The sequence below is a fragment of the Phacochoerus africanus genome, chromosome 14, assembly GCF_016906955.1.
Source record: "Phacochoerus africanus isolate WHEZ1 chromosome 14, ROS_Pafr_v1, whole genome shotgun sequence".
In the NCBI taxonomy this organism is placed as follows: Eukaryota; Metazoa; Chordata; class Mammalia; order Artiodactyla; family Suidae; genus Phacochoerus; species Phacochoerus africanus.
Genome location: NC_062557.1, coordinates 37615772 through 37628038, shown reverse-complemented (window position 1 = coordinate 37628038; position 12267 = coordinate 37615772). Strand labels below are relative to the sequence as shown.

Sequence of the window (12267 nt, the reverse complement as noted above, 5' to 3'; positions counted from 1 at the left end):
TCTTTTTCTAATTCATCTGGGTGGTAGGTTAAGCTGTTGATTTGAAATTTTTCTTCATTTTTTGAGCAAGGCCTGTATTGCTATGAATTTCCCTCTAAGCACTGCTTTTGCAGCATCCCATGGATTTTGACCCATTGGTTTCTTTGGTAGCATATTGTTTAGTCTCCATGTAGTTAGTTTTTTTCTCATTTCTTTTCCTGTGGTTGATTCCTAGTTTAATGCCATTGTGGTCAGAGAAGATACCTGAAATAATTTCTATACTCTTAAATTTGTTGAGGTTAGCTTTATGCTCCAGTATGTGGTCAATCCTTGAGAATGTTCCACGTGCACTTGAGAAGAATGCATATTCTGATTTTTGGGGATGTAATGTCCTGAAAATGTCAATTAAGTCTAACTTTTCTACTGTGTCATTTAGGATCTCTGTTACCTTATTGATTTTCTGTCTAGAAGATCTGTCCATTGATGTGAGTGAGGTGTTAAAAGTCTCCTACTATTATTGTATTCCCATCAATTTCTCCTTTTATGTCTGTTAGTATCTGCTGTGTATATCTGGGTGCTTCTATATTAGGGGCATATATACTGAAAATTGTAATATCCTCTTCTTGAATGGACCCTTTCACCATTAAATAGTGTCCTTCTTTGTCTTTCTTTATGGTCTTCATTTTAATGTCTATTTTGTCTGAGTATTACAACTCCTGCTTTCCTGTCTTGTCCATTGGCATGAAATATTTTTTCCCATCCCCTCACTTTCAATCTATATGTATCCTTTGCCCTAAGGTGAGACTCTTATAGACAGTATATCATAGTATCTTGCTTTTTTATCCAATATTTAAGCAACTCTGAATTCTGATCCCTCTGTGTGTTTTGACTTGTGACTTCCTGGACTAATTCTGTAGAGTCTGTCTCTTTTGCAACTATGAGGCTGCTCATAGTTTTATTATTATTTCTTAGATGTATTTTTAAGCCTGGCTTCCTTGGGAAGAGTGTAATTTACTGGTCAGCCAATGACAGATGAGTGGCAGTGCTTTAACATTTGGAGCCACGTGCACCTTTTTCCTGCTGGATGTGTGTTCACCATTTGGGAAATGCATGCAAAGTTCAGACAGGTTACAAAGCTTCTCTGGGCAAGGGAAGGCTTTTACTTCCTGCATGTGCAAGGACTCAAATTAAATCAGGAATGAATAAACAGCTAAGTCTCTTTTTGATTTCTTCTGAGCTTGCATGTAGCCTTGTATATATGTTTGTAGCCTTTGAGATCATTCAGAAGATGGGGAAGTTTATTAATACTCATGATTAATATTCTTGTTCTCTGGACCTCTTTGTTAATATTTTGACTGGCCTGTCACTCTGCTGCTTCCCCTAACCATCTCAACCACAAGCAAGTGATGTTCTGATTGTTTGCCACCAGGCGATCTCTACTGTTTTCTACAATTCTTTTGGGCATCCAGCACTGCTCTACTCCAAGCTAAGTCAGCCCTCTCTGGCTTGCCCTGGTAAAACTATCATGCAGATCTGCTGAATGGGAAGGAATGGGAATATCCTGAATAGCCTCAGGTAGAAATACTACAGAATCCCTTTATTCTTCCCAAGGTTTAATATTTTTGAGTAAATGCTTCTCAGTTTGTTGAAAAACTTGGTTAGTTTCCAGAGTCATGAAATGGTTGGTTGACAGTTTTATCCAGTTGTTTTTTGGGGGAGAGAATTTGCTGAGATCTTCACTCAGCCAAAATCATGATATTGATTTTTAAACAAAGTACTGATTCTATAAGTTAGAGACATATTTCTTAGTCTATAATTATTTCATTCAGAAGCTTGCATTTTTAAAAAAAAAATTTGAAGTATAACTGACGTGCAATATTAGTTTCAGGACAAATTTATTTTTCTTTTATTTTTTCTTCCCCCCCTTTTTTAAAAAATTTTTTTTTGGACATAAGGAAGTTCCTGGGCCAGGGACTGAACCTGTACCACAGCAGTGACTTGAGCTGGTACAGTGAAAACACCAGATCCTTAACCCACTGCACCACAAGAGAAATCCCGATTATTTGTGTTTTTAATGAAAAAAGTCCTAGACTTGATTCTGCCACCTCCATGTAATTTTAGGTAAGTTCCTCAACTTTTGTGAATCTCAGCTTCCTCTTCAAAACATTTTTAATATCTATGCTAAGTCATGCTAACTTCATAAATGTTAGTATAACATGAAATTATATTGTAATGTTGTAAAAAAAAAGCTACCACAGTTAATAAGTCTTTTATTTCTTTATAATATCCCATTTGTGCACTTCAATGTATTTTTAGATTTTATTTATGGTAGCTAAAAATCAGAGAAAATTAAGACAACATTGTCAACATGTAAAACTATAAACAAGGAGTCTTCTGAGCACAAAAATTAAAAAGACTACAGATCTTATGAAAACAACATTTTAAAATGTGGATTTTAGCAAAGCTTCTTTAAGAAGTAACCATTATAAAAAACCCATCTTTAAAAAGTTATAAAATAAGGGTTTCCTGGTGGCCTAGCAGCTTAAGGATCCAGCATTGTCACTGCTGTGGCACAGTTTTGATCCTTGGCCCACGAACTTCTGAGTGCCATGGGTGTAGCCAAAAAAAAAAAAAAAAATTGCAAAATACATTTACTACTTAAAATTAACCTAAATCTCATTTGGCACTGCTTGGATGTTTATATGACTATGTAATCCTATTCTCAGGTATTTAAAAAAAAAAACCCTGTTTCAGTAAAATCTCTTTTATCCAGGAGTCCAAAGCCTACAGAAACTGTTACAAAATTGTAGAGTTTAGGGAGTTCCCGTTGTGGTGCAGTAGAAATGAACCCAACTATTATCCATAAGGATGCAGGTTTGTTCCCCGGCCTTGCTTTGGGTTGGGGATCTGGTGTTGCCATAAGCTGTGGTGTAGGTTGCAGACATGGCTTGGATTTGGCGTTGCTTGTGGCTGTGGTGTAGGCTGGCGGCTGTAGCTCCTATTCAACCCCTAGCCTGGGAACTTCCATATGCTGCAGGTGAGGCCCTTAAAAGCAAAATAGCAAAAAAAAAGCATAAAAGCCGAGTTTAGTGGAGATTCTGTCCTGTGTCTAAAACTTTCTATACAAACATGTAGAATAATAGTAATCCTAAAGAAATGAAAGATATTCAAGGTATTAAAAACTAAATTATAATTATAAAAATGTGCAGGTCCTATTTTTTTTTTTTTGGTCTTTTTAGAGCCACACCCACTGCATATGGAAGTTCCCAGGCTAGAGGCTGAATCGGAGCTGTAGCTGCTGGTCACAGCAATAGCCACAGCAGTGCCAGATCCAAGCTGTGTCTGTGATTGACACCACAACTCATGGCAATGCCAGATCCTTAACCCACTTAGTAAGGCCAAGGATTGAATCTGCATCCTCATGGATACTAGTCAGATTCGGGACTACTAGCCACGATGGGAACTCCTGTGGAGACCCATTAATTCAGGCATTTTACCTCAAATAATTTTGCTTAAGCAAATTCCTAATTAAAGGCTTACAGACTTTATTACTAGATAAATCCAAAATACTTATGCTAAAGAAAAAGAGACAAAATTAGACGAAGAATAGGGGCTATTAGCCAGTCATTTAAATTATAAGAGATTTTTATTGATAAATAAAAGTGTCATTTTATACTATCTGCGACGAATATGTAAGCAGAAAATAAAACAATATTTGAGAATATTCTCATCTTTGTAAAAAATTTACCAGTTCCATCAGAGGTATGTATACATGTGGGTATGTGAATATTAAGTGTCAATGGCATACCATCAACAAAATTTACAAGGCAACCTATGAAATGGGAGAAAATATTTGCAAACCACATATCTATCTGATAAGGGGTTAATATCCAAAATACACAAAGAACTATATAATTCAATAGTAAAAAACAAAACAAAACCCCAAGTAAAAAATGGGCAAAGGACCTGAATAAACATTTTGCTAAAGAAAACATATAAATGGCCAACAGCTACATGAAAAGGTGCTCAACATCACTAAAAATCAGAGAAATGAAAATCAAAACCACAATGAGATATCACTTCACATTTTTTAGAATGGCTATTATCAAAAAGATAAGAAATTTTAAAATGTTGGAAAGAATGCAGAGAAAAGAAAATCCTTGTGCACTCTCAGTGGGAATGTAAATTGATACAGCCACTATGGAAAACAGTATGGAGGTTTCTCAAGAAATTAAAAATAGAACTGCCATGGGATACAAAAATCCCACTTCTGAGTATATATATATATATATATATATATATATATATATATATACACAAAGGAATCAAAATCATTATCTTGAAGCTAGCTCTACTGCCACATTCACTGCAGCATTACTCACAATAGCCAAGGTATGGAAATAACGTGGGCCCAAAAAAGATGACTGGTTAAAGAAATGTGGTGTTTTAATATATATAATGGAGTTTTATTTAGTCTTGAAAAAGAAGGAAATTTTGCCATTCACAACAGCATGGATGAAGCTGGAGGGCATTATGCTAAGTGAAAAAAGCCAGACAAAGACAAATAATGCATAGCATCACTTATATATGAAATCTTAGAAAAAAAAAAAAAGTTCAAACTCTTGAGTAGAAAAGTGCCTGCTGAAGGCTGGGTAAAATACAGGTTTGGTACCAAAAAAAGGGGGAGGGGGTACAAATTTCATCATAAGATACACAAGATCTTCAAATCTAATGTGGTGATATAGTTGATAATACTATATTGTTTAACTAAAATTTACTAAGAAAACAGAACTTAAATGTTCTCACCCCACCTCAAGATTATGTGAGGTGATAGTGGTGGATGCGTTAATTAACTCAATGGGGGGAATCCTTTCACAAAACATGTATTTATGAGGTCATCACACTTACACTTTAAATATACCAATGCAATATCTTGGTTAGGAAGTTACTTTAACAAAAATATTTTTTTTTTGACAGGCAAGAAATAGATTTATCAAGATAAGGTGCTTCTGTGATGCAAGCGGACAGGCGAGGGGGCTCTGCCCAGAGGATTAGGTGGGCTACAGTTTTATACTCCAAGGAAAGTGGGGAGTGGAAAAAGCCTGCCTTCTTCATTGTTCTGCGAGTAGACGTCAGACTTACATTATTAGCTCCTCCTTCACCACAAAAATATTTTCATTATATGATTATTTTGAGAAACAGGGTGCTTCTGTAATGATTACATTAAAATGGGACATGCTGTTATATGGAGTTCCCATTGAGGCACAGCGGATACGAATCCGACTAGGAACCATGGAGCTTGAGGGTTCCATCCCTGGCCTTTCTCAGTGGGTTAAGGATCCACTGAGCTGTGGTGTAGGTAACAGATGTGGCTCGGATCTGGTGTTGCTGTGGCTGTGGTGTAGGCCATTGGCCACAGCTCCGACTGGACTCCTAGCCTGAAAACCTCCATATTCTACGGGTGGGGCCCTAAAAAGACCACCAAAAAAAAAGGGGTTGGGGGGAGGGACATGCTCTTATTTAGTAACAATATATTTCAGGTGTCAGAAATTTCAAATATATTGTGAAAAATACACACTGAAACTACAAACTTACCTAATGATTTGTCCTTCCTCTTCTGGAGTAGCAGGTCTTAACCCCAGAACTATGTGACATACCTAGAGATAAAAATGGTAAATTAAACTTCAATGCCGGATCCTTAACCCACTGAGCAAGGCCAGGGACCGAACCTGCAACTTCCTGGTTCCTAGTCGGATTCGTTTCCGGTGCGCCGGGACAGGAACTCCGACACTTACTTATGCTACATGTAAATACCCCGGCCAAGAGTGGGATCTTGGCAAATAAAGAACATAATTCAAGCTTTTATTGCTGAACTTACCAGCTAACTCTATTTTAAGACACAAATAGAAAATAAAACAACTTAGCTTAACAATCTGTTTACTCATATATTAACATAAAGTTTTAAAAGCATGTCTTAATACGCGCTAAAGTGAGCACAGTAAAATATAATGTTAAAATTTAGATGATGAATAGATGAGTAGTCAGTTAAAAAAAAAACCTTCCAGCTTTTCATAATATGGTGCTGGAAACACCAACACACAAAAGCAAATCTCAAACACATGTCTGTTTATAAATTACAGAAAAATAGTACCGCTGTGAGTCCCTGTTAAGCATGAGAAAATAGGAAAGGCAATACAAAAATTTTAAATGCTTTGCTATGTGAGCGCTATAAGATGACTCAGACACAAACTTAAGCAGTCAAAATGTTTACATATACAATTAATTAGGATAAAGTAGTTGAGGGCTTTATTTTAAATGAGATTAAAAACAGCTGATCAATTTTCATATTACCAAGCAAGTCATTTCTGTTCACAGTAGTGATTTATGTTATTTTTGTACATGTTTATATTTTACAGAGCCATCAACTTAAATCCCTGCTGAAAATTATATCTCATAGTGGAGCAACTGAGGGACTTAAATGGATATTACAGACATCAGACTGCATATGTTTTAAATATACATTAATTAGCCATTAGCTGTCAGGAAGAATTCAATTTCCATTTATTCTAACACAGCTGTGTCAGAGACAAGTTACTCTTTGTTTATAATGGAATATGTGACAGACATAAAGATACCAAATTTTCCAAACTTCACAGGGGTGCCTTTTCGAGGAAAGGAAAAATAAAATAAAGAGAACCTAAAATACCACTAATATATATCGACATAAATATGAAGAACTACGAAAAATGGGAAACCATAAGGGTGTTTTTGTTTGTTGTATGTGTATTTTTGTTGTTGTTGTTGCGTCTGCAGCATGCATAAGTTTCCAGGCCAGGAAGCAAACCCAGTTCACAGCAGTGACAACCAAACCCTTAACTGCTAGGCCACCAGGGAACTCTCATAAGTTATTTTTCTAAATTGAAGCAAGAGAACTACTTTAACTGGGAAAATAGTTAAAATCTGGCAAGCTCTATGACTTCATGTTCAGTCCTGGCAGCTTTTCTTTCTTTCTCCTCCTTCAAATCTTTGTTGGACCTTCTAAAGAATTAAAACAAAAAAATTAAGAAAAAACCTAGCACCTAAGATAAGCTCTTAACTAAAAAGATTGTATATTTTGTGAAAAATTTACACCTGCCTACCTATGATCCATCTTTTGCTGTTCACACTGCCTTACACATGGCCTTTAAAAAAAGACAAGAGTGAAGAAAAATAGCAAATTATAATGTCTTTTACAATTTAAGTTATTCTCTGTTAGGTATACATTCTGCTATCATGAGTTATAAGATAAACAGAATCAGCTGTACTCTACTTTCCTGTCACCCATGCATGATTTTGAGAAGCTTCAGTAGGCACGGACGCTCTAGCTCACCATCTTTCGGGTGGTGTACAGGATAAGGCAGTTCTTCTTATAACATGGTTTTATAGCCGAGTTATAATAACTGCTACATAATGGAAAAGATGTGGAACTACTGCCTTCTATACCTGTCATTTACCTTAAACGTACCTGGAAAAGTAGATTCAAAAATTCATTGGCAAGAACATTTTTCACGCTCCAGATCTGATAGTCTTCTAGAGTAAGATGGCCCATCTGAAAGAGAAACAGTGTTTTAAAAGATCTCACGTTAAGACTGTCCTCATTTTTTATGGCATTTGAATAAAATCTCATTTATTGAACCTAAAATGGTCACTTGTCTGAAAGAAAAGTAGTAATTTTAAGATGCCATGTGCTCATCTGAAAAGTAGGCCAGATAGGAAAAGTTTAAAAGTAAGTAAACTTGGAGTTTCCATGTGGCTCAATGGGTTAGGGATCCAGCGTTGTCACTGTACCAGTCTAAAGGTACAAAATAATGGATATTACTGGCAGAACCTAGTCACCAGTGAACATGGCTAATGGGTTGAAAGGTCCAAGTTCTATTTTAAATTGTTACCATTTCATCATGATTACATGGGGTTGGAGCTGCTAAATCACCTTTTTAATGTTCAAAAGCACAGCCAGAAGTAGAAACTCCACTTTACAAAAAAATAGACAGCAATAATACCAACATTTTTATCAAACATTCAGATAAAAGCTGTTGGAAATTGTATCTCTACATAAGACATTTTTAAACAGAACTTTTCCATGTTTCTGCTTATGTGCATACTAAATAGAAATGGATACCTTAGTTTTTGGCAGAAAAGTAAATGAAAAAGATTGCCTGGCATTCCCATCGTGGCTCAGCAGTAAACAAACCCGCCTAGTAACCATGAGGATGCGGGTTTGATCCCTGGCCTCACTTTGCTGTGTGCTGTGGTACAGGTTGCAGATGTGACGTGGATCCCACGTTGCTGTGGCTGTGGCTAGCAGTTGCAGCTCAGATTTGACCCCTAAGTCTGGTAATTTCCATATGCCACACCTGCAGCCCTAAAAAGCAAAAAAAAAAAAAAAAAAATCTGAATTGCCAAACAAAGCTTAAGCCTTATAAAACTCATTTCTATTATTTGTTTATACTGAGCACCAGTTAATGATTCCTTCTGGAGTTGTGACTGAAGGAAAAAAATTATTTTTTCTAAGGCTATAAAACACCACTGTGGTCTATATGCTACAAATCTGCCACCTGGTACATGTCCATGTTTGAATGGAAAGGCTCAAATTAACTCAAATATGCCTCACATATGTGGATTATCCTCAATTTCACAGGGACACACAGACATCACAGTAATGCAAGCTACAGGAACAAATCTATTATAATATTCTTAACTAATAAATGTCAAGCTAGAAAGTTCAAGGATTTATTCTTTGTAAAGTACATGCTTATTCTGGCTGCTATTAAAGAACTCAGAAGAGATACTTATCGATATTATTTTTTAAAAAAATTTTCAAGACTATATGCACACCCAGATTGGGATAAGAATCATTTCCATCATCCTAGATATCCTTATGGTCCTTCCTAGTTAAACCAACTCATCCCCAGAATCACTACTGTAACACCTATTACCATGTGTTAGTATTGCTTCTGTTCTTGAATCTCATATAAATAGAATCATACAATATGTGTTCTTTTTTTGTGACTTCTATTGTTTAACATAACTTACCAAAATGGGAGAAATAAAGATAACAAAATATAGATGGTAAAGACTACGTCTACTTAATTTTTATAAAATGCCTAGATTACAAAATAATAACCACAGGCCCAAACAAGTACTTGGTGGGGATGGTGTAGAAGAGACTCAAATATGTATATAAGTCATATAACAATTCAGAGTATAAGGTACTTTTAGGAAAGGATAAATTAGTCCCAGCTAGACTCACCTTTGTGGTGTCATGTGCATTCAATATGCCTTCTACAATGTCAGATAGATTCATATGTAATTCCTTTAAAAACAGAAACCCACAACAATGATTAGAAAAGAGAAGATACCATTTGTATTAATCAGTGGCTAAAATATACAATACAATATTTGGGTCAAATATTTTTTATTTATTTATTTTTTGGTCTTTTGTTGTTGTTGTTGTTGCTATTTCTTGGGCCGCTCCCGCGGCATATGGAGGTTCCCAGGCTAGGGGTTGAATCGGAGCTGTAGCCACCGGCCTACGCCAGAGCCACAGCAACACGGGATCCGAGCTGCGTCTGCAACCTACACCACAGCTCACGGCAACGCCGGATCGTTAACCCACTGAGCAAGGGCAGGGACCGAACCCGCAACCTCATGGTTCCTAGTCGGATTCGTTAACCACTGCGCCATGACGGGAACTCCTCAAATATTTTTTAAATTACCAAAAAATAGATTATTACATTTACTTTAAAAATATTAAGACAGGCAGTTCCCGCTGTGGCTCAGTGGTAACGAACCCCACTAGTATCTGGGAAGATATGGGCTTGATCCCTGGCCTCACTCAGTGGGTTAAGGATCCAGCGTTGCTGTGAGCTGTGGTGTAGGTCACAGGCGTGGCTCGGATCTGGTGTTGCTCTGGCTGTGGTGTAGGCCAGAGGCTTCGGTTCCAATTGGAGCCCTAGGCTGGGAATGTCCATGTGCTGCAGGTATGACCTTAAAAAACAAACAAACAAACAAACAAAACTTTACCGGTATATCATCAGTGCGGTTGTCCTTCCAGACCTCTAAAAGTGCAACCACCATGTCTCTCAGCTCAACCCGAGAGAGAACGCCGTCACGGTCAACATCAAACACCTTAAAGCAAACTAAAAAAAAGAAACTCTTAGGAGGGAAATTAATTTTATGTTCTGAAGTACAACACATTTTACTAGAAGCTGACCTGGTTAAACTACTTATATTTCCCAAGCAAGTATATTCTAGATTAAGTTCTCATCTGGAGCAGACTGTGTCATTAAAGTCCCCTAACTTGTAGGACTTCCTGCACATACTTCATAAGTTTCTCTAAATCATTAGTCAGGTTGAACAATCCTATCCTTCCCCCAAATCTAGAGATCAATTATTTGCAAACTGAAAAATACGAGCCAAGTTACTATACAATACCTCACAGATTATGAGGAGGTAAATTCAAGCCTTTAAATTAATTTCCAATATTTAAAACTGATCACGTCAGAGTTGATTCTTACAACACTAAAAATATTGTATCTACATTAATAATCAACAATAACAAACTGATACAGTCAGGTCCTCTGTATCCACAGGTTCCATATTTGCAGATTCAAACAACCACAGATTAAGAATATATTTTTAAAAATATTTTTTAATTGCTAGAACTTCCCAAGAGCAAAACCTGAATTTGCCGTACATTGGCAAGTATTTAAATGGCATTTACATTTTATTTACAACTATTTACAAAGTATTAGATATTATAAGTAACTGAGTGATTTAAAGTATACAAGATGTGCATAGGTTACATGCAAATACTATACCACCGTATATAAGTACTTAAGTATCCATGGACTTTTGCAACCAAGGGCAGTCTCGATATCCCCAGCAGATACTGAGAGATGACTGTATAAAGATTTTGACTCTCCAGTGTAACTGTAAATGCACATTCAATTTTTCGCCAAAGAACAATTTCAACTCTCTTCAGCCTCTTATATACAACAGGCTAAGAACTAGAAATATTAGCAGTTTGGTAATTAATGTCAAATGAATCACTCTAGTTTGTTTAACTTCCACTAGGCCATCTACTAGAAAAAGAGAAATTTTTAAAAAATTTAAGGCAAAAAAAAAAAAAAAAAGTAAATCAAAGTTCCCATTGTGGCTCAGCAAGTCAAGGACCCAGCATTCTCTGTGAAGATGTAGGTTTGATCCCTGGCATTGCTCAGTGAGTTAAGGATCCGGTGTTGCTGCAAGCTCGGATCCAGTGTTGCTGTAGCTGTGGCATAGGCTGCAGCTGCAGCTGCAGCTCCAAGTGGACTCCTGGCCCAGAAACTTCCATATACCCCGGGTGCACTAAATAAATAAATAAATAAATAAATAAATAAATAAGTCAACTATACTCCAATAAAATTTATTTTTTAAAAAAACCGCCTAAAAAGCCATCAAAAAAAAAATTAAGGCAATAATAAACCTCAATTGAGAAGCAAATACTTTAGGCTCTTTATTCACTATCTGAACTTTAATGGGAACAAATGATCTATCATAAAGCCAGGTTGGAGTAATGGTATACCATATCAAGGAAGAAAAAGAAATCTAAATTTTTTTAGTTTATGTATTTCATACACTCTCATAATTATGCCATTAAATCAATGCAGTGCATCACAGTATAGTAATATTAAAGAATATAAAACTACAAAGTAGCATACACCAAATAGATAACATCTGTAAACCAGTATTTTAGGAAGACATGGAGATAATGATCCTGGTAAATATACTAGAATTAGGTTGGAATTAAACGTAAACTGTTACATTTTCTCAAATATGGTTCATATTTATCAATATAATATACTTATGCTTATAAATTAAGCTAGATCATTTTAGCTAGAGGGGTTAAAAAACAATTTTAATATTTAATAAAATTGTGTTTTCATCATAAATTTCATTTTGCTAATAGAATATTAATGTATACAAGTGACAGAAAATAAGTTGTACTTCAAGTCATAGAAGACACAAAATTCTCTATACAGATTACTACAAAATGTTTTCTAGGAGTTCTCATCGTGGCTCAGTGGTTAACAAATCCGACCAGGAACCACGAGGTTGCAGGTTCGATCCCTGACCTTGCTCAGTGGGTTAAGGATCCGGCATTGCTGTGAGCTGTGGTGTAGGTCGCAGACGCGGTTCAGATCCTGAGTTGCTGTGGCTCTGGTGTAGGCTGGCAGCTATAGCTCCCTAGCCTGGGAACCTCCATAT

General features: G+C 36.3%; 1 protein-coding gene across 2 annotated transcripts in view; it reads right to left on the bottom strand.

Moving 5' to 3' along the window:
- The window catches only part of USP32 (ubiquitin specific peptidase 32), a 216698-nt gene that overhangs the window by 71329 nt on the left and 133102 nt on the right, over positions 1 to 12267 (bottom strand). For both annotated transcript variants that reach the window (XM_047759224.1, XM_047759225.1), the window contains exons 8-11: positions 10042 to 10157; positions 9269 to 9331; positions 7484 to 7567; positions 5575 to 5636 (exon numbers count right to left, since the gene is read on the bottom strand). In XM_047759224.1, the coding sequence (XP_047615180.1) occupies positions 5575 to 5636; positions 7484 to 7567; positions 9269 to 9331; positions 10042 to 10157 (325 nt within the window). The remainder of the gene's footprint in view (positions 1 to 5574; positions 5637 to 7483; positions 7568 to 9268; positions 9332 to 10041; positions 10158 to 12267) is intronic.